Source organism: Calypte anna, chromosome 2 (assembly GCF_003957555.1).
Source record: "Calypte anna isolate BGI_N300 chromosome 2, bCalAnn1_v1.p, whole genome shotgun sequence".
Taxonomy (NCBI): Eukaryota; Metazoa; Chordata; class Aves; order Apodiformes; family Trochilidae; genus Calypte; species Calypte anna.
Genome location: NC_044245.1, coordinates 84,525,644 through 84,547,655, shown reverse-complemented (window position 1 = coordinate 84,547,655; position 22,012 = coordinate 84,525,644). Strand labels below are relative to the sequence as shown.

Sequence of the window (22,012 nt, the reverse complement as noted above, 5' to 3'; positions counted from 1 at the left end):
GGTTTCTTTACTTTAAAAAAATGTGGAGAAAAATAAGATGAGGATGAGTGACACGAGTGAAGGAATGGAGCACCTCCATCCAAAGACACTAACAGAGCTGAGTTGTTTAGCCTGGCAGTAAAAGAGATAAGTGAAGGAATACCTAGAAATGTCTTGAGGAAGACACGTCCAGGTGGTGGAAGTGTTGCTTAAGTTAAAGAACAACAACAGTATGAAGGCCAGGGCTGGTGGGCTTGTAAAGACCCATTACTTGCATTCACTGGTTATAGAATGTCCTGTAGCTCTTCAATGAATAGTGTGGTGGTGATATTTCTACTGCTTTGATCTTACTGTTGTCATTTTGGGGGACATATCCAACTATATTTATCATTACATTTTTCACATCCAGTCTTCGTTTCAAAACCCATGTAAAACCAATTACATAGATAAAGGCTTTTGCGATAATGCAGGTAATTGTACTTGGGAAAAAATAAATAAAAGAAGGAAGGACCCAAGATTATTTGAATAGCTAGGACTCACACAAATTTAATCAACAGAAGCTTTAATTAAGAATAATTAAATCTTTTGTGAAATAATCCAGGGCAAACTGTGGAACTGTTTAAAAATTGCTATTAGCTCCTCAGATGGAGTTTGTCAGATATGGTTTTAGTTCGCTAAAGCTGTGAATTTTAACAGAAATAATACATTGCTGTACTTTCAGAACTTGTGTAGAGATGTCTCCTGAAGAGAGTGAAATTTTGGCATTTTGTATGAACACAGAATATCTGGCCCGAACATTCCTGTTTTGCAGATGATGACTTTACTCTATTATTCACTTTGTCTTGACAAAGTCAATCAACTGAGGAAGTGCAGCGGAAATAACAAAGCCTTTTCTCTATTTGCTGACATTTTTAGCACATTTAAGGAGAAATCCAAAGAAACACAGTAATTTCTGCACCTCGGAAAATGTGTTGAGCAGAGAGAAAAGGACAGAGAGGACATCAGTCCTTGCAAACTACAAAACAAAACCCAGGAAAATGTCTCCAAAAAGGGAATGTGAAAAAACAACTCTTAAAAGACATTATAAGGAAGTATTTGAAAGAACCTTTCCAGGACATAGTGGCCATTTATACCCATTAACTTTACACCTATTTGAACTAAATCAGTGGATTTATACTAGGGATGATCCTTATCAGTGTTGTGTAATCAAAATAATAGGTTCAAGGGATTAGTCAGGATAACAGCATTTTCATCAAATAGAATTCCTTTGTATCCATCCTCACATTATCAGAAATAAAGCTATCTCCTAATTAGCACATCTCCAATTTTAACCTTTTGTCTTGACTGCAATCTTAGATTACTGCTGATGTTTAGCCTCCTCAAAACTTTTTCTTTCATTAATTGACTATTTCCATGGTAACAGCTGTCACTTTCATTCTACAAGCATCAAGAAAATGTTATTTCCTCTATATCAGTGGGTGCACAACTTTGGTCTTTGTAAAGGCTCTTTTCAGACAAAAAATGTTTATTCCAGAAAAGGAAACAAGTGCATGCACAATTCAGAAGGCATTTCTGGGTGATCCATGAAGCAAGATCAGCCATGGTCTGAACAGCCACGGTCTGGACAACCCCCCTGCAGTGCCAGTATGTTCTGCAGCTGCAAAAGGGAAGAACAAGCATATTCAACACCAGCCATCAAACCTAAACTACTATTTTTGTGGGGTTTTTTGTTTGGTTGGTTTTGAGGTTGGTTCGGGTTTTTTTTACGCTTGTTACTTTTTGGGGCTCCAAAAACAGTAGCAAGACATCAGCTTCTTACCTGCACAAGAATAGCTGAGAAACACTTAACATTAATCAAGGGTTCTTATTCAAAGAGCACTGAGCTTAGGCCAAAAAGAACATCAGTTCACTGCTAAGAAGCTGACACAGCTTTATTCATCAATGGCTTCATCCTCAACACTCACACCAAACTATAACTGAAGTCCTAATCTCAGACGAAGTCAATTGCAGAAGTAGCATCAACTTCAGTGGGACCAGCAAAGATGCACTGCAAAGGTACTTTGTGTCCTGCCTGTTATGTGACTTTTTTCTGGAAGCTTATCAAATTGGAGCCTTTTTTCCAGAAAACCCATCTGTTCCATATGAACTCACTCTGACACCTTTGCATTCTTTGAAACTGAAGGGTTCCAAGTCAATCTGTTAAAATGAGGATGGATAAAGTGAGATTCACCTCTACTTCTCCAGCAATCCACTGAAATAATCAAGTTTTCCCTTGACAGAGATGTAAGACTGTGTCAGAAAACAGAGTTGTGATTTCCCAAAGTTAGCACTGCATGCTCAGTTTCTTAAATTGGTCTTTAAAAGATTTTTTAAATTTTTTAATGAATTCTTTAGCACTCATGTAAAGGACTGGCAGATGACAAAGAGACTGAAAAATTAAACATAACTCTCGAAACTTTTTATTTCTGCCTTAATTCCTCATTAACTCTTTCAGCACTAGAGCAGGTGATTGCTCTCCTTTCCTTACATTCTTTTAATTCCAGGTGTGCCACTACCTATTGCTAATTAGACACTTGGAAAACCTGGATTCAATTTGGATCTACTATTTTAAACCAAAATTACCATGAGGACAGAAAAATCATTGATCTGTTCACTTTTCTGAAAGAGAACAGTCAAAGACTGCAGTTGTGCAACCTACATAACCTCTTTCTCTGCCCATTCCAACAGATACTAAAATTATTTAGAAATGGACTAATTTTTGACCCTCATATCTGAGTGTTTATTACACTTCTACATCTGGGGATTTTGTTACCATCATAAGGTACCAAATGCCAATGGTAAAGCCCTCAGCTTCTCAATCTGTAGCTGAAAAGGAAAACTTCACTAGTTAGAAATGAATAGCAGACTGTAAATACACTGCAAGTACTAAGCTATATTTACATGAACATCACAGAACCTGGATGCCATTCAGATTCAAAACCCAATTCTGTTGCATGATTCTAATTCATAAGGGCTGAACTATATCTCACAGTTTTTGGCTCACATTGGCAAAGCCTGGATTTGAGTTTGAGCTCAAAATCCTAAGCTCACATCTATTTTCACTTCAGTTTACAAAAAAATGGTGAATAATCCAGAACTGCTCATCCAAGAAAGATTCCAAAGGCTTGCCAAATTCCAGACAATAGTCCATGAAAAAAAAACCAAGTGCACAGATGTGCTGGCAGAAGATACCTCTGTCCGTGCTCAACTCACATGTGTTCCTAGGGTAGTTCTCAAAAATAAAGCACCCTTGGGAAGGGAAGGATGAGGGACTTAATTGAACAATGTTTGTGAATGCTATGAATACCCTTCAGATTTATTGCAAAGGAGGACAAAAAAATTACTGCAGATAAATGAAAAAGAGGAAATGGTTGGCAGGAAGGGTTGCCTGCATGACTGTCAGCATCACAGCAACAAAGTCATTTTACAGGACAACTCTATTGATTCTGCATTGTAGACATTTGCCATCTGAATAGTAGCAGTCTACATTCTGATGCCACAGCCCAGTTTTGCAATCACGCCACAGGCACCAGGATTGTTAAGGTATTAATTTGATACCCAAAAAATACTAGTATGGTACTATCTGGTACTTTCCTGTGCAGTCTGACATGACTTCTACCTGGGAGAAAGGTGTGACTCTCCCTGCACTGGCTGGAGTCAGGAGAGGCACACAAGGCAAACAGCTCTTATAGTCTACTCTCCTCAAAGACTCTTCTTTCTGCCCTGTAAAACACCGGAGCAGAGTTGCTGTAACTGTACTTGTTATTAGGTTTTGTGGGTTCTAGACAGTACACAGACCAGTTGGCACACAGGTGGAAAGTCACATACTGCAGAAGGATAGAGAGGACAGGATGCCAATTCCAATGCCTTCCAAATGAAATCCTTAAAGGGTAAGTTCTGGCTTCTCTCCCACCACCCCTGTAACAACATCATCTAAGATCTTACAGGAAGCAGGCTAGGGAGAAGACTAATGTCCTGACTCACAACTCCCACAATACTCACCTTTTGCTCAGAAATGTTAACAGGATTGTCGTATTTTGTGTCTTTTTTTTTTTTTTAATCAGTGATATGGGAGATTCAAATAGTGTTGCTCTGTCTTCACACTGCTTCTAATTGTCTCCAGCTTCCAGCAAGCAGTGTATCACAAGTCCTCCCTGCCTCATGCCAAGGAGAAATAAACAGACATGATCCCTACATCATGTCTTGGGTTTTGAGCTTTTCTGCACACTTTTAGTGCATATTAATGGAACTTGGCCCACATCAATTGGTGAGCTAATTGTTGTCAGAGCAGAAGGCAAGAGATAGGCCTTAAAAAAAATATCTGGTACCTTTTTACCATGTGAGGGAAATGTAAGAAGGAAAGGATGTCTTTTCTATTTCCTAAGGGCTGCAAAAAAGGTTAAAGTGAGCTTTTATGATCAGTGGAATTGGAGGAACAATTATCCAGCTCCAACAGATGCATACCTTACATTTGATTCCCTCCACTGTGGTTTAGCTTGCCCTTATGGTTTAGATGTGCCCTGTTGGCCATATCATGTGCTGGGGTTTCATAGCCTGCCAGTAAGCTAGTTCAATCTGCTGCAGGCACCAGTGCTGAGAAAGCAGAATTTCCAAAGAAATTCAAGGTACCAAAACCAAGAGCAAACTCATAAGATACTAATGAAGATGACATAACACTTGTTTCTATACTCTGTGCAGTTATCTTGGGAGTCTGCTACCACAGTAATGCCTTCTGTGAGTAACCATTGCTCAGTGATAACTTTCCAGTGGTGGACACCATAAATATTTAGAGGTATAAACAGCACTGCACTATAAAAAGTAACAACAGAGGTCTGTCTGAGGATCAGACCTCAAGATGTGACACTAGAAAAGATATGCTGAATAGGGGCTACTCAGGCAGAAGGCTTCATGTTTGGAGAAGAAGGAAGAATAGCTTGCCAGTTCACATTCCAACATTTAATTGCTGGCCAGGATGCTCCAAGTTGCATTTCTAATGCCCTAGTTTCACAAAGTTCAGGCTAGCAAACTGGTGGGGAATGAATACACTTGGCTCTTACTCCAAGGCCCCTTCCCTGATTTTAATATTGATGACCATGGAAAAACATCTCAATAGCTGCACAGGAAGGCCACTGCACAAATGGGCTCTACTCACCATACAGAAGAAGTATGAAGTCTTTCAATCCACTCATGGTTTCATGAGAAATCTGTGGATATCAACAACAGACTGAAAAAACTAACATGGGGGGAAAAAGCCTATCATGCTATTTTGTATTGTTAGAGAGGAAAGTCAATGGCAATGTTAGCTCTGTCGAGGAAATGCAGTAGTTGTCTTTGTGTTTCCTTTCAAAAATAATGTTTAAATGATTATGCAGCATGCTGGGTCTGTGGCACTGGTAGTGTCTCTATCACCACGGTACCTGAGCACTCAAGCAAATGATTAACCAGAAGAGCTAATGAAAGAGCAGAGCCAATAGGCACTGTGACAGGCTCTTCACAGACCTGCCAGTACATCTCTATCTGGACCTTTACTTTTCCAGGCCTTCCGTTGTCCTGCCTTTTGCCCACACTCTCATGATAACCAGATCTTTTTTTCCCAAACATTGCTAAGGGATGCAGAGATCTCAGACTGGCTTAGAGGGTTATTAAGGGTGAGGTTAATTAAAAAAACCCAAATGCTGCATATTTTCATCAGGAAAACTTTGCTAAAGGACACAGTGAAGAAAAAAAATATTTTTCACTTGTATAAACTAAGTCAAATAATGAGCTGATGAAATTTGTCTTGGCTGCCATGCCATCAGCTTAGCCATTTTAAAACTACTTTTCTAAAGAGGCAAAACATGCCTTTTTCTCACTGAGGGCCAAAATGACCTTTGAGGAAACTGCAGACCACACATGAACACTTCTGTTAGAATCATCTGATAATAATAATGAAAAGAATACATAAAACACATGGCTATGGGCCTTCTGGAAAAAGTCTAGAGATTACATTAGCCCCTCCCAACATTTCACGTAAGTAGGAAGTCAGCAACAACTTTGATGTTTGTTTAACATATGTGCATACAACTACCCTTAGCTTTTTCTGACTTGCTATGCTTAAGCAGAGAGCTCTGAGGCTTTAAAAAAATAAAAAATAAAATAAAAAAAACAAAAAACCAACCCACTATTGAATAATCTACCCCTTGCTGTTTTGTTTCCCATATAAAATTTCTGAGGGGCAGGGAAAGCAGACTGCATTGCATGCAGACCAACTTCAGAAAGGGTAACTCCATTCAGTATTGGGGGATTATGCAGCTATAATACAAACCTCACTGAAGAAGTTTCTTGTTTTCGATCACTAGTCAGGATAATAATACTGCAGTGTAATTAAATTACTGTCATGTAGAGTTTTTCCTCTTCACTGTAGCTACTTCAGACTTATGAAGTAGTTCCATCCTCTCCATTCTATTTTCTTTAGAAGAGGAATATGTTTTGGGGGCAATGCCACATTACTAGCAACGAAGACTCAAGTGTTATCTTCCCAATGTGGGCAAAGTATGCTGTGCTGCCACTGTGCCTCGGCAGCAGTTTTGAAGCAGATAAGGAGCACTGCACCACCCACTCATACTCAACTGTGAACCTCTGGCTTAAAGTTCTCTCTAAGTCTCAAATCTGTTACCTCTCGTGTCTCAGTTATGTCCATCACTGCCATCTCTAAAGATTCAGATTTTCTGCGTACTCTGTCAGGCGTCATAATCAAAGCTAATGGAAGATTCGTTTTTTTAGCTGTTGTGAATGGCTTTGAAGATCTCAGTCTCAGCAAGGGTGATGAATTAAGAATGTCACCTGGGCAAATAGTTTAATTTTTAATTAATTTAGCAAAAATTGATTACTGAAAAAACTATATGAATCAAGCTCATATTATTTCACATACTTTAGCATTAAATATTCCGCCCCTTCTTGCCATCTGATTCATCAAGCATAAAACTAGAAGAACGAGCAGTGATGCCAGGTTCTCAGACATGAAACCAATGTTGGATATTATAAAAAGGTGTGAGAAGCCACTCTTCATTGCAGCAGGAAGTCAGGCAGTTTAGCCTCCAGCTGACTAAATTTCTGCATAACAGCAATTCTGTGAAGCAGTCTGAATGTAATAGCCAAAGCATTTATGACAAAACCCAGAAACCAACAATGGCAAAGAACTATTCCATGACACAGTTATTTATTGGATGTACCCATTTTTCAGTCTCTCTGATCCATTTTAATATTAGTTAAAACAATAATTTAAAGGGAAAAGAAAATTATGCTAAAATAGTAAATTCTTTTTTCTCTTCCAGGTAATTTGGAATCAGGAAGAATCCAAATAACATGAGTGTTGAATTATAGGGTATGTCTGGAAACCTCTAGAGGTCATCTAGTCCAAAATCATGCTCAAACCAGTGCCACCTTAGAACAGGTCATCCAGAATTAAAAAGAAAGTAATTTAAAGCAAAAAGAAAAAATAAGATTTTGCCTGTGCCTTTTTTGCACCAGAAAAAACAAACAAACAACAACAGCAACAAAGAAAGTATCTTCCTGAAAGCTCTTCTGTGCTGTTCACAAGTAAATATGACCAATATGGAGAATAACCTACACCTGCCTCCTTTGGGTGACCTAGTTCCCTTTCTGTCTTGATGCAGGTAACACTTAGCACAGTGTGTGGCAAACTCCAACTCAGTTGCCAGCACTGCTTTGCCACACTCCAAGCCAGAAAAACCTAGGAATGCGGCACGTTCAGCTCCAGTGACAGAGAAAATGCTCTGATCATTCATTAGCAGTTCCTCTCTGATTTAATTAAGGAATGGAGCCCATAGCTGCTGAAGAGTGTTCCATCCCAACTTTTGGCTACAAAAGCAAGGCTTCTAGGGCAGAGGCTCGACTATACAGCAAGGAAGGACAGAGTCAGTGAACTTTAGGAGATCAGAGTGAAACCCAGATGATTCATCAGAAAGTAAAATGTTCCTGTTTTGGCAAGAGGCTGAAATAGCAGCCCTGGGTTGTGATGCAGTACAGCAATAAATGACCCTGAGCACTTGGGACAAACTCCTGTGCACATTGATATTCCTAACAGGAGGATCTGTTTCACATCTCATTGAGCAAAGAGATTTACATGACAATTAACACATTAATTAGCAGTGTATTTTTCACAGGTAGAAATACAGCTTGAGACTTCAACATTTTTGGACAACAGTTTTGAGAATAAAAATGAAGAAAAGAAGTTTCTTATGACTCAAGGTGACAAGGATTTATATCTGGCATGGCATAGGAGTGTATTTCTCTATGTACTGAAGGACACTACAACCAGATGGCCTTTCCCATTACTTCTGTGCAAGGGGGGCCTCCTTGTACATCTGCAGCCTGACATTCAATGCCTAGCCCTTAGTGTGGGCAAGATGCCAGGCTGGCCATTTCATAAGGTGACCATTAAAAGGCCTAACGTACCACAAAGTCACACAGAGGCAAAGCATAGCCTGGACTCGAACAAGCAGTAGCTGCCATTTCTCACCTTCAGACAGTGACCTGCATGACTCCCCACTACATAAACCCCCCAGTTACTTCTGTGGAGATTATGACCCATGAGAAAACTCTTCAGCTAACAGCAACAACCAACCATGTTAATTTCACTGAAAATAGATACAAGCTCTAAGAGAATGTCTATTGCACTTAGCACTTCCCATTTGAGGTGAAGAGCTAATAATTTCTATCAGAGGCTGCTTTAGAGAAAGTTGGTACACAAGTATAGATTTCCTTAAACTGCAAGTATGTTTCTGTCTGAGGTTTTTGTTCAATACCACCTTTAATTTCTATTATCTTTTGAAAGAATGGATTTGCAGGTATACAAGAAAATCTACACCACTTGAAATGAGAGGAAGAAAAAATTATTAGAGACTGGAACTGGAATTGGCAGCTTTAAAGATCAGGGGGATGTTCTCATATTCATTGCATCCCTTCCCTGTCAGATAGGTGTTGCTAACCCAGGGAAAATAGTGACGTGCTTTATATATGTTATCCTTCACTTCTCTCAGGTAAATACTGCAAGGAAGTTGTGTTCTAAACAATGTATAAACAAAAAATCATATTAATCTTTTACATATTTTAGTACCCAAAGCAAAGATAAATCACTGCACTGTAGCCTTACCTATCATACCACCTACAAAATAAATCCAGGCTCAGGAGGAACACTGGAAAACTTTCTTAATTAGCTTTTCAAAGCTGATGGTATATTTTAGAATATGACTTACTCCTGTTATTTATCAATCTGCTTTATTTTAGATGGGTACTGTCTGACTGACCTCTAGATACCCTTGCACTAGCAAGATATATCCCCAGAATGTCAATGCTTCAATTCTTCATCTGTTATTTCCCAAATGTTTCTTACTGGTCACTTCTGGTACCAGTGGCAGCTGAAGTGGAAGTTTATCCTCTGATAATCTGTAGTGCTTTAATGGTTTCCAGCATCCTGAGGATATTTTCCAAGTGTTACGGTGACACCAGCTGAGACTTTGGCAATAGAAAAGTGTTTAACAAGCTTATTTCCTAACTTAGTCTCTTGGGTTTTTTCATCTTTCCCACCCCCCCTTGTCATCCCCTTAATTTCTGTACCTTAACTCCTTCTTTTATTGCTATATTCTTTGTTATCACTTCTCAGTATCGTTTTGATAATAAAGCCTTTGAAGAATCTGAGAGCATTCTCACCATGCATCCAGAATCTCTTAATTAATTTCTCCAGACCTCCAGGTCACATTTGTCCAAAAAGCTTACCAAAAAACCTCCTCTAAAAAGAACAACAACAGTCACATCTTTATATATTTCTCAGTAAACTAGAGACTAGAAACTGTAGCACGTAAACCTTGTAAAACGATGAGCATGTTTCAAACAGTTCTAATATAAAATATTACACATAAAACAAGTAACCAGTTTTTAGCATGTCTCCAGAATAACGTATGCTTAGAAATGCTTATCATCATAGCATCATTATCCTTCCCCCCCCCCCCAGGATAAAATTAGTCTTGCACCAACATGCCTGGAAAAGCAAAATTCTCATATAATTTCAGTCACTCACTCACTCAGCTCATGACTTCTATGCAGCTGACTGAACACGTATTATCTCACCTGAAAGAGAAGCTGTGAGTTTGCTCACCTCAGTCACCTGCAGAATCTTTGAAATGCCTCCTTTTCTGTTCCTTTTGAAAGAGTGCCTTCCCGCATCTCTCAGTTCCTTCCCGAGTCCACTAAACATGCAGTCATCAGTAAGTTCTGGTTAAGTTATCCTATGTAACTCTGAAGAAAAAAAGGAGAGACTTGCAGATGCTCCAGAAGGGCTTATTTGCTCTCTTTGAACATTTTGTTTCCTTGGTGGTCTGTCACAGTCAGGTCTCCAGTAGTAAACTGAACAACCTATCCTCCTGGCTCTTTTCTTCTTTTTCTTTTCTGTAAACACATAATCAGTGCTTCAAATCCTTTAGGTATCACAAACTGTATTTCTCTATTGCCCTCTACTGACTGCTAGCTACCACCGCCTTCGGGAAAATCCGCAAGCAACAGATACACACCACGCTTTCCTCCACCGCCCTCCCCCAAATCAATAATGATACATGATGACCAAAAGTCAACAGAAATCATATTTTTCCCTTTGTTACAAAACACCAGGCAAGATTTACAGCTTGTTGGTTGGACGTGGTAGCTACAAAACACTAAACATCAGAAACAGGACACAATTGGTAACATGGGTCTGCTAATGTGGTTTGTTTCGGTGTGCTTTTTTGGTGTACAAAAGCCAGGAAAAAGTAAAGAGAAATTAATTCTGCTGTGAAATGCTGGTGAATTCACCCCCCTGACACCATAAACTGTACCAGGGAGCTGAGGGTTATGTGGTTTTAAGGGTCTGTTCCTACCAGCACTGAATGCACAGACATACTGAATTTTGATGGGAGCTCTGCAAAAAAGGAGCTAGCAGGGAGACACAAATTCGAGGATATGGTTTCATGGTAATTTTCACTTTTTCTCTAGTTTTATTCATTTAGCACATCAGAATCCCACTAAACACAAGAAACAGCTTCTGCCCCCTGAGACAGGTAGAGGCACAAGACACGTGACACACTGTCTATGGATGGCACATTGATGGGCGCTGCTGTTCACACTGCTTTTTGGACAATGATCATCTAAAACCCCAAATCAAACCAATGAACTGACATAAAAAAGGTAATGGGACAGCCTAGTTTCAGGAGCAGCGAAAAAAAAAAAATCTGGAAGAGATTGAGGGGGGCAAAATACCAAACCAACAAAGCGGATACAAGAAAAGTGTAAGAGCAGGGTGGGGGAAGGGAAAGAAATAAAAATGAATCCTTGTATTGTATTAGTCACTGCTTCATTAGTACAGCTTGCTACCCAAGTTACTCAGGCACTTGTTCACATAAAAACAATCAGACAAAACCTGTCCCGAGTGCCGTCGCCCACCTGCAGCACTCCAGGGGCAAGGAGGAGCCAGGTCTGAGCTCCGGAGGACAGGGAGCTCCCTTTCGCCAGGCAGGGGGGGACATGAGAACATGGCACTACCTCACCTCACCACCACCTCTGCAGTCCAGTTCCTATGTGGGCAAACAGGCTCACATGGCTAAAACTCCTAAGGCCCATCCCCCAGAAAACCGTGGAAAGTGGTTTTGCTTACTTGTGTTCAAAAAACACTTTCATTTTTTTTTTCCCCACTGCAATTAACGGGAATGATTCATTTGCCAAAAAACTGTTTACTGCTGAACTCGGGTTATTTTTTTAAACAGATGTTGTGTGACATCCCAGCTCTCCCTTTCAGGAAAGGTAAGAGTTCACACAAAACCTATCATCAATGTAATATTGAAAGGTCCACTGAAAAATGTGTTTTGAGTTTAAAAAATAAAGTGAGCAGAGTTACTAATCATAGCTATTATGAACCTTTCATTAAGAAGCTCAGATTTACTGACTGCAGTGTAAAGCTCTGCTATTAAATTAAGCCCAGAAAGCCAGTTCTTCCCATGCTTTTCTACTTCCAAAGCCCTCGGCTACTCTGTTAGAAAATAAAAAATAATTATATTTATTCAAATTCCTTGATAGCGCATGAAGCCTGCTCAGCTGACTACCTCTCCTAAATGAACATCATTACCAACAGATCAAAGAATGTCTAGCAAATGAATGGGGCCGAGGGAATTAATAAAATACACATCAAACGCTAAAACGCCGAGATTTTTTCTTTTCCTTCTTCTTCTTTTTAATAGGAGCACATTTGCAGAATGATAAAGCATAGGATGTAGTTGCCAAAACTCATAAAAAGACATCTAAATAGAGCGGGAGGTAGCTCATGTTCAGCACCCTGGAGCTGCTGGTTGAAATCTTTCACGTGACGACTCTTGACAGAAAAACAATTCTCTTTTTTTTTTTTTTTTTTTCCTTGTTTTCCTGAGGTAAAAGTTTTCTTTCCTACAGAAAACTTGTAGCACGGCGCGGACAACATCGGCTCCAGAACACCGAGACCCTTCCCAGAGCCTTCCTCTCCCTTCTGAACAAACGGCAATGCTAAAGGCGGTGTGGGGGAAGCGGGGGAAGCGGCCGCTCGCTCACCCATCCCCCTCCTCTCCCTCCACCGCCGCCGAACCGCCGCCCGCGCGCCCTCAGAATTGCCCCCGCCAACGGTCTGGCGCAACCGTTGCTGCCGCCCCAACGGCCGCCGACGGCCGCCCCGGGGGAGGCAGCGGCACGGCAGCACGCCGGTAGCGGGAGGCCCCCGCCGGCCCGGCACAAAAACTTGGCCAACGCCGGGGAGGGGACGGGCCTCCGCGGAGCGACTAGGGGTAAAACAAGGACCGCTCCGCCGGTTGCCTCCACCGCGGTTGCCGCGCCCTTTCTCCTTCACCGGCGGAACGGCTCAGGGGAAGCCGCCGCGCGGCGCTGAAGAAGTCGCGGGGGGCCCGTTAGTACCCGGAACCAGGATGCTGCGGCCGCGGGTAATCGCCGTGCCTCGGCGAAACGATGCACATCCACCCCTTCCCCTCCCCGCCCCCGGCCGCCGGACCTGGCTAGCAACGGCTTCCGGCGGGGCGGGCGTTCAGCACCATGGGGAGACAGCGGAGGTTCCTGGCGGCGGCAGCGGAGGAGCTGGCCGGCGCCTGCTCGGGCCAGGCGCGGTTTCTGCTGTAAGCAAGCGCCCCGCGGCGGGACATGCCGGCCCTCAGGGCGGGAGAGGGAGGCGACGGGAAAGGAAGCGGCGAGGGACGGAGCGCGCCGGTTAAAGGGGGCGTGGGGAGGGAGAGACCTCGCTGCTGACGCACGTGGGGAGCTCCGCCCCCTGTCCTCGCGCCTGCCGGGGTGCGCCCCCGCGTGGTCGGGGAGGGTGACGTGACGTGACACTGTGCCCTTTTTCCCCCGCAGGTGGACGCTCCGCAGCTCCCGAGGCGAGTGAAGGGGGCCGAGCGCAGACGGCGGTGCCGGAGCCGCTGCCCCACGTCAAGAGGCGGCAGAGGAGGAGAGTGGCTCCCACTCTCCCTGCCGTCCCCTGGGTGAAGCCGGGACCCCCGTGGTCCTGGCGAGGGTCTTGGGGGGAGGGGAGGGCAGCGCATCGGGGTTGTAGAAGCAGAAGCGTGGCTCTTATGAATAGGAACAGGCTTTTACCCCTTTTGCCCTTCTCCCTCTGCTGCTCCCACAGAAACAGGATTTTCAGGGTGTGCTTCGGGGCTGCTGGCAGAAGTGATATAGTTGAAGGTGCAGGTGTTTCCTCAGAGACATGCTCGAGTCTGGCTCTGGCAGCAGGAATTAATGAGGCTGATGTAGAAGCATGCTTTATATTATTAGGTCTGAAATTTATCTCATAGCATCTCATCATCCCAGGCTGAGATGCTATAATCTCACACATAAAATGGGCAATGAGTTTTATAAGGTATTGGTGTCACTAATCTGGCAAAAGAATGTGCCTACAGGGAGCTCCTTGCAGAATTTTGAGCCTCTGTCATTAAAGATTTTTACGAAGGAATTGTATTTTTTCAGGGGAGTTTACATATTATTTAAACTTTTGCTGTGCAAAAAACTTTAGTATGAATTGTGCTTAAATGAGCACATACTGGTGTTCAGCTTCCTCTCGTGTTGTATCCTCTCAGTTGTATCTGAAACATAAAATAAAACATCTACCTAGAGAATGTTAAAGTAGAAACATGCCATTTTAATGTTGCCTATAAAACAATTATTTAATGTAGGTTTTACTCTTTTGCCTTTATTAATCTGTAGATAAAGAATGTGGATTAGAAAGGATATGTCCTTACTGCTTCCAGTTCCTCAGTCCTGATAGCCACCGGGTACGTCTCAAACCGAAGATGAAAGTGACACCACAGATAGAGAAAGTTCTTAAACAGGAGGCAAGGAACCACAAACTTAATATGAAACAGACAAAGCTTTTGAAAAAATACAGGGAGTCAAGAAGTGTTCTGGTAAGGATATATTATTGGAACTGCCAAATACTGAGTACTTCCCTGAAACCTTCCACTGGCATAAAAAAGAACACGGAAATCTTTCTCCTAGAAGTTGAGGTCACACCTACACATTTCTTTTTTCATGAGCATATAGCTTTTCCTTTCTTTTGGGATATCTTCTGTTCAAATTTTTAAAAACCCTTCACAATAGAGAGATGATGAGTACAATGACAAGAAGTCATAGAGCTTCCCTCTAAAAAAAAGCCCCAAAGCAAGCCCATATGTCAGAGAAGCTGTGCAAACAGCTCTGCCCTTCCTCTAATTTCTTCAGCAGCAGTCTGGGTAGACTGCAAAAAAGATAAGATCTTGCTGAAAAGTAAGTACTTCTTCTTGCCAGGAAGGTCTCCCATTTCCACCATCAGATACTGTATCATTTGCATAGCTTTGCAGAAGTGGCAGGTTTTTTGCCTGTTTTTTTCGTATGAATGTGACGAAGAGGACCAGGCAAACCTACCTTAACACAGCTGTGTAGATCCTGAATTCCATTAGAGTCCTTAGAAATCCAATGCTAATATCCTGGGACTTACCTAAGAAGAAAAGCATGCCAGTGCCTGAAGTCAGGCTAGTTTTATTAGTGTGCTTAGCTTGATGTTCAGTGCCTTTATTTCAGAATTGAGGAAGGGATGGAGTGACAGAGATTGTCAGGTTTTTTTAGTTTTATCAGTTGTCTAAAAGCAGGTATATTTACAACTTAAAAGCTTTACTCATATATCTCAGTAGGCCATCCATAAGATTCTTGTTGCCTTCAGTACAAGTAGAATTTTTTACATTTGTCTGACTATTGCTGTTCATCATAAATCTTTCAATACTGAACCACACAGGTAATTTAAGCAATTGTTGTTGCTCTTGGTACTTCAGTTCTTTCTCCTAAAATTACTCAGGAATATGGGGTATAATTACTGGGTTTTTTTATAATGATTACTGTTACTTGAAGAATATTTGTATACATTTAGTCTAGTGTTGCCAAGGCATGCACTACGATTAACATGGTATATGAATGGATGTTTTAATAAATGAGGGAGCCCAGCAGTTGCTGGCACACTTTTCAGCTGGCATTTTTTCAGATGAGAGTCTGCTGGTTTGAGGAATAAAAATTGCAAAATCAAAACTTACTAAAGAGTCAGCAACAAAAAATTAAGCTGAGGAAATATCACATAGGCTCTCAGCTGTCAGGGCAAAAAAAAAAAGTCATTCCAGAAAGGCACATTTGCTATTACTGTTTTTGGAATTTTAGATGATAGCAGCAAGAGAAAACAGCAAGAGAAAAGGCATCTGAGAAGCCAGAATCTTTGGAGTTTTTCTGCTACAGGATCACAAACTTCTAGTGTACATTAAGAACTGTCTCTGTAGGCAGCCAGGTATTCCTATGGAATTTTGATGGGTTCTCACATTTATTCCATAGCTGGAAAAGTTTGTAGGGTGCATTGTGCATTCGTATCAGTAGTTTCAAATTCATTTTTAATTAGGTCCAGTTTAAAGTCTGGGTAATATTCTAATATTGGAATATAGTTACACTGCCCTTGTAAGTTCTGCTCAATTCTGTTTGCATTTGTGCTGTGATTTAAGTATTTCTGGTCTTACAATACTATCAGGAACTGACAGCTTTCAAAATCAGCAATGTAGATGCCTGCAATCTAATACCTGGGACTTGCAAAGTATGTTGAAAATTCAAGTATGTTGAAAATTAAACCAAGCAATAATATGACAGGTTGTGCATTTGATACCTTTCTTAGCAAGTAGAATTTAATTTAAGAATGCTTCTGCCATGGAAAGGCATATAACATTAGGAACTATTTCAGGGCTTTTAAAATGTTTGGAGTTAAATGTATGTGCAATTCACAGAATGGAAACTAGCTGTGCAGTGCTATAATTAATCCACTAATGCTCTCACTGTAAGGTGTTTACCTCCATTGGTATTTCATGGAGTGGTAAAGTGTTATGTGATGCTGCTTTTCTTTCCCATCTGAATGTCATTTAGAATAATTAAAAGTACATACTTGTGTTAAGTTAATGATCTTTCTCTTTTTTAGTTTGCTAGGCTGACAATGTCTAGAGACATTCAAAACACTTAAACTGAAAATATTTCATTTCTGATTGCTAAGTCTAATTCTTTTAAGCAAATGGAATTTAGGTAAATATACACATTTTGAAGAATGCTCTAATATAGATGTTTTCAAAACTGCTTAGATGTTTTTGTGACATTCCTCGGGTCTGTTTTTTTAACCAGAAACATCACATAACTTTTTCAGTCAGCATAGTAATGTTCCTCAAAAGGTCTGGCTGTATTTCTTTCATGTCTCTTATTAAGAGTAGTTGTCATGGGAGTCAGGGATATTAGGAATATCTGGTAGTCTTTGTGACTGTCTCACATAATCTGTTCTGATTCACCTCTGCAAGATACTGTGCTGCTGGAAGTTCCCTGCAATCTAAAAGTAAGCAGAAGAGAAAATGGCCTTTGTCTACAGCCTCCTCTGTATTAATTTTTTATTTCTTTTTGCACTAATAGCATTTCTTCGCTAAGACTTGCTGTTATTAGTTATGAATTACTATCTCTGACAGTTTGGTAATTTAAATTTTTTATCTCAAGACTCCTGGAAAGTGTGTTAATATAAATTCACCAAAGGTAGAATATGTTCATAAATTTAGATCTCACTTTATGCCATGTATTTTAACGAAATACAAATACTCCTAACATGCACTCAGGATGTCATCCAGTTCAGGTGTTGTTTCATTTATCTGTTCTGACAGGGTGTTTTCCATATTTTACTGTACAATGTTACCTTGAGAATTACTGGTATCCTGAAATTAGTTTCCAGGACACTGATATATCCAATTTCTGGATAAACCTATTGGACAAGTTTGGCTTAAGAAGCCTGAATGACAGTACTAGGTGTAAGGCATATGCTGATTTTCAATAACTCATGTTTCACTTAAGTAAAAGCAGAATTTCTGTCACAATATTTGGAGAATAGTTTGGGTAATTTTTACAATGGCTTTATAACATAAAGATGGAAAGACTGGAAAGAATGATAGATACTTCCTTTCTTCTCTCCACAGCTGGTTACTTGCAACTCATGCAACAAAACTACGAGACATTATGGTGTAAGCAGGGATTTTCTGGCTACCAAGACACACAGTTCTCACACTCCAAATATTAATTCTAGCCTGAAGACACCAGATGTAAAAATCCACTCTGCAAAGACAGTGACACCTGTAAGCTGCAGTAGGTTGGGATCTAAAGGGAAGAGCCCCTCTTCATTTCCCAGGTACCTGTTTCTCTCCTTTTAGAGAGGCACTCTGCTGAGTGCAGTGTATTACATCTTGTTGGGAAAAGATGTCAAGTACTGATCTCAGATCAGTCTCTTAATAAAATTTAAACTGATAACTAGGTATTTTTATGTAGTGGTCCAATTGAGATCAATTTTCACTTTCTGATTTTTAAAATGAAAGATTCTAATGAAAAGTCACTATGTGCAAGTAATGCACAGTTATGTTTTTGTCATTAATGTGAAATGTCTGGTGTAAAATTTGCATATCTGCTCATTTTCACATTAAAACACACTATTCATATTCCAAACTTACACTCAAAATTTATATATATATATATATACAGACATTCATAGTTAATTTATGTTCATTCTGACTCCTCACCTTTAAGACATTTGAGTCTCTTGTTTTTCAGAGCACATGTATCTGGACAGAAGACAAACTCTGCTTCCAAGACACCCCGAAACTCTAAATTCCACTTTTCTAAGCTAAAACGGATGCTTGACCTAGAAGAAAAGGAGAAAAGCCAAAAGGCAGATTTGAAAACCTTCTTGACTTTACTTTAGTTACATGTTATTTCAAAGTAATAAAACTTACAGCAATAAGCATTGTTTCAGTAAATCAACAAAATTAGTGATTTCTTTAAAAATAAAGCTCACAGCAAGTATCCTGTGAAAGCATACACCATATTTTCTAGAAGCAAGGCTGTAGTTCTGAGGGGGCTGATTGTCTGCAGGAGGGAGATGAGCAAATAGTTAAGTGTTGTACACTTGGAAATCTTGAACCTGTGTTGCTCTGTTTGCCCAGGAATAAAGATCAGGATCCATCCTTCAAGTAAGCCAACAATATTGGACCCATCAGTTGGTCCTGCAGAACCAACATAAAGGCTTGCAGAGCTGAATGCTGTCTCGGGCAGTTTGCTCCACCTCACTCACCTGCTGTTTCAAGATAATGCATCTGTCTGTATTTAGCCCATATCCAGAGCTAGACTATAGCAGTTGATGAATGACCCCTCCACAGCTGACAAGGGGAACTGGAGAAAAGGAAACTTGAGAGTTGAAATGAAAATTAATTAAATGAAATAGCAACACAGTGTTAATGCCAACATAAAGGATACAGGGTTATAATCAGCCCAGGCCTCAGGAAAGAGCTCAAGAATAAGACACCCAGGAAGAGGAGCTCCCCATCCTCAGCAAGCCTTTCCCTTTGTAATGAGCCTGATGTTAATGGTACGGGATGCACCTGTTGGTCATCCTGGGGCAGTTGCCCAGTCTTCAGTTTGCAGCTGACTTGAGAACTGTTAATGGCTTCCCTGCCATGGCTGGCTTGTGATTCTGTTCCAGCAAAACCAGGGCAGTGTCACAACAGAATTTAGATTATCTCATCCCTGCTTTGCATATCTGACTAGACCAAAGATGCTTCAACCAGCACTTTCTGCAGGCACAGCATTTTCAAGTATGTAATGCAGTGTTCTCTAGTATTGCTGTAGTATATGCACAAGTATATACTTGTGGTAATTTAAGTACAGGCTTTAACACAGCCATTACAAAGGTTCAAAAATAACTTGCTCCTTAAGACAGCACTCATATAGAAAAATAAAACAGTGTATCACCAGATATAAGTTTTTTCCTTTTCTTAAGAATAGCCTCTGTGATACAGACCACAGACAATATTGCTCCCAGGGTAACACAGACCCTTGTAAGACTGCTCTAGTGCAGGCTGTTCTCAGTGCTGACCAGCAGCTCCAGGCTAGATTACTGTCAGCACCCCAGTTTGGTACTGCTGTGAGAGTGGCAGGCTCATAAAGAGCACAGGGTGCTCCCTTTCTGATTGCTTTGATGCTCACTGATTGCTTTGGTCACTCCTGTCTCATTCAAAATGGCTATGGAGACAATCTGTTTCTTAGAAGTCTTTCAGTTTTGTCTTAAACATAATTTTCAGTTTTTTAGGCATCAAGCTTTAGAGGTGTTTCCTTCCTGGACTTCAGTTTGGAAAAACAGGTTTGCCCTGGACAGCAGTCAACTCTTTACCAGAAGATTTTCATGAATAGACAACTGTCAAAGTTAAAACCATGTGCACAGTCATTCAGGACTGAGTTCATAGCCTATCCTATGTATGGTATGTGGTGACAGTTCTGCAAGTTGTATTTCAGGTTCCCTCTGAATTCTTTGGTTTAAAGGCCTGCAAATTTTTTTTTTTTTTTTTTTTTTTTAATGTATTCTAGTGAATAGTTCCCTTTCAGTGCACTGGAACTCAATGAATACCACTTAACAAAAAGTAAGTTGGCAGACTTGAAAGCAGTCCAGGGTGGGGGAGAATAGTTGCAAATTCTACTCACAGTCTCAGAGATTGACATGTAACCTTTTTATATCTCCTGTACACTCGCATAATAACTTTGAAAGGTTCACTGCCATTTGTTTCTTACATATGTGTAGGATCAAATTAACTTGCTCTTTGATCAAAATACAGACCTTGGAGTTAATGTCTTTTCTACGGCAGAACTTGGCATTAATTCACCTGTTCTTGCTGTATTTATGATCCCATACTATGGAAAAATAGTTCAATGTTGCTGATGGAAAATGCGTATTATAAAGAAGTATTTGGATAACAAGTTTTACAATAAATTTTATATTAAAAATATGCACATTTTGTACTGTACTGCTCTGCTTCCTTTGAAGCTAATACAAAACCAGCATGGACATTTGCTGTTTTAAGGTGCACACATGTTAACATCTTAGATCAAATCAAGAGCATCCTTTTGAAACGTATCTCCCAACTGTCCCTGTCTACTGTGCTTTTTACAAAATACTGAGTGGTCTCAGAGCATGAGTCTCAGAGCATCCCTTTTGGATAAAGCCCCAGATAGTGGATAAAAGCACATAAGACACACCCTGGTGTGCTAGGAACACTAACAGGCCACCTACCCACAGGATCACAGGAGAGCCAGTCTGAAAAACATCTCCAAGAAGTCTTCTGTGGATGCCAGACCCTGAGTGCTGCACTCCAGGTGTGCTGCTATTGCAATGGGCTGTTTATAAACAGTCTGGTGATGCTGTGAACAACATCTTTTCTGTTGTACTCACCAGAGTTGTTGCACTTGGCCAGATGAGTTGCTCTAAGGGCTCACTATTGCAAACTACCAGACTGTACCCTGGAAAAAAAGTTGAAGCATTCAGTACGTGCCACTCTTTGTTTTACAAGTGTGCTTCAGAATGCTTTGCAGAAACAGTGTTGGGGTGTTCTGTCATCTGAAGTTATATCATTCCTATGCCTCAAATACAGCATTTTTTTTTCGATACTAGATTTTCACAAAATCAATGTCCTGAAAAAATAAACACACATACATGTATATTCATATCTGTACAATGTATACAGGTATATACATGCTTATGCATATATCAGATGCATGCATATCTATATATACACACATCTGATGCACTGTTCCCTTCAGAATATATTCCATTCCTGTACTTGGTGAAACACTGAGGGCTAATTGTTGGCTGTAACTATTGTGGAGCCTCCCCACCAACCCTTTGCCATGCAGTGTTACTGGTTTGTGTCTGAAGAGCTGCAAAAGCAGCTCAGTTATTGAGAGGATGCTGCTTTCAGTGAGGGGAGAATTTCACCCAGACTTTGCAAAGCAAGACCAAGAAGGTTCTCTGCTAAGCATACACACCTGCATTCTGGTGTTTAATTATACATTAAGAGTTATTTCCCAGTCTTAAAATTCTACTTGCACAATGGTATGTGTATCCTTGGCAGTAATATTATACCATATATTGAAAAGGTTACAAAATGTGTCTTAATACAACCAGCTCAACTAAAGCATGTTTTACTTTGAAACATCAGTTTGAGCCATTTTCCCATTTTTCCTATTTTTGAGTATTGGCAATTTCAAGCTGTCCCTGAAACGAGTTACAACTGGTTCCTTCACACTCAGCCCCACCTCTGAAAAAACAAACTTTGGCCAAACTAGACGGTGTATCAACAATATTTCTTTTTTAAGAAATCTATGGTTCTAGACATGTGACTGCAGACTTCTTAATGCACTGCTTCCTCACTGAAAATTGTCACACAAAATACAAATAGTAATAAGCTTCAAAGTCAGTATTGGTCCTTTCCCTCAGTTCAGATAGCATTTGGTTGACTCGTAAGTATAGGGAATGGCTTATGTTAAAGCCAGTTTATACCATGAGACTGAGTCAGCAAGCAATAAACAATGA

The 22,012-nt window shown here is 40.5% G+C and overlaps 1 protein-coding gene and 1 long non-coding RNA gene across 2 annotated transcripts in view; one reads left to right on the top strand and one right to left on the bottom strand.

The window, feature by feature from the left end:
* The window catches only part of LOC115597936, a 73,517-nt gene extending 60,378 nt beyond the window's left edge, over positions 1–13,139 (bottom strand). The window contains exon 1 of the long non-coding RNA XR_003987276.1: positions 13,076–13,139. This is a non-coding gene — a long non-coding RNA (uncharacterized LOC115597936). The remainder of the gene's footprint in view (positions 1–13,075) is intronic.
* On the top strand, positions 12,710–18,394 carry C2H18orf21 (chromosome 2 C18orf21 homolog). The gene is made up of 5 exons (XM_030446198.1): positions 12,710–13,196; positions 13,432–13,454; positions 14,281–14,480; positions 17,580–17,788; positions 18,205–18,394. The coding sequence occupies exons 1-5, from the start codon at positions 13,117–13,119 to the stop codon at positions 18,353–18,355; spliced, it is 663 nt and encodes a 220-aa protein (XP_030302058.1). The 5' UTR covers positions 12,710–13,116; the 3' UTR covers positions 18,356–18,394.
* The last annotated feature ends 3,618 nt before the right edge of the window (positions 18,395–22,012 follow it).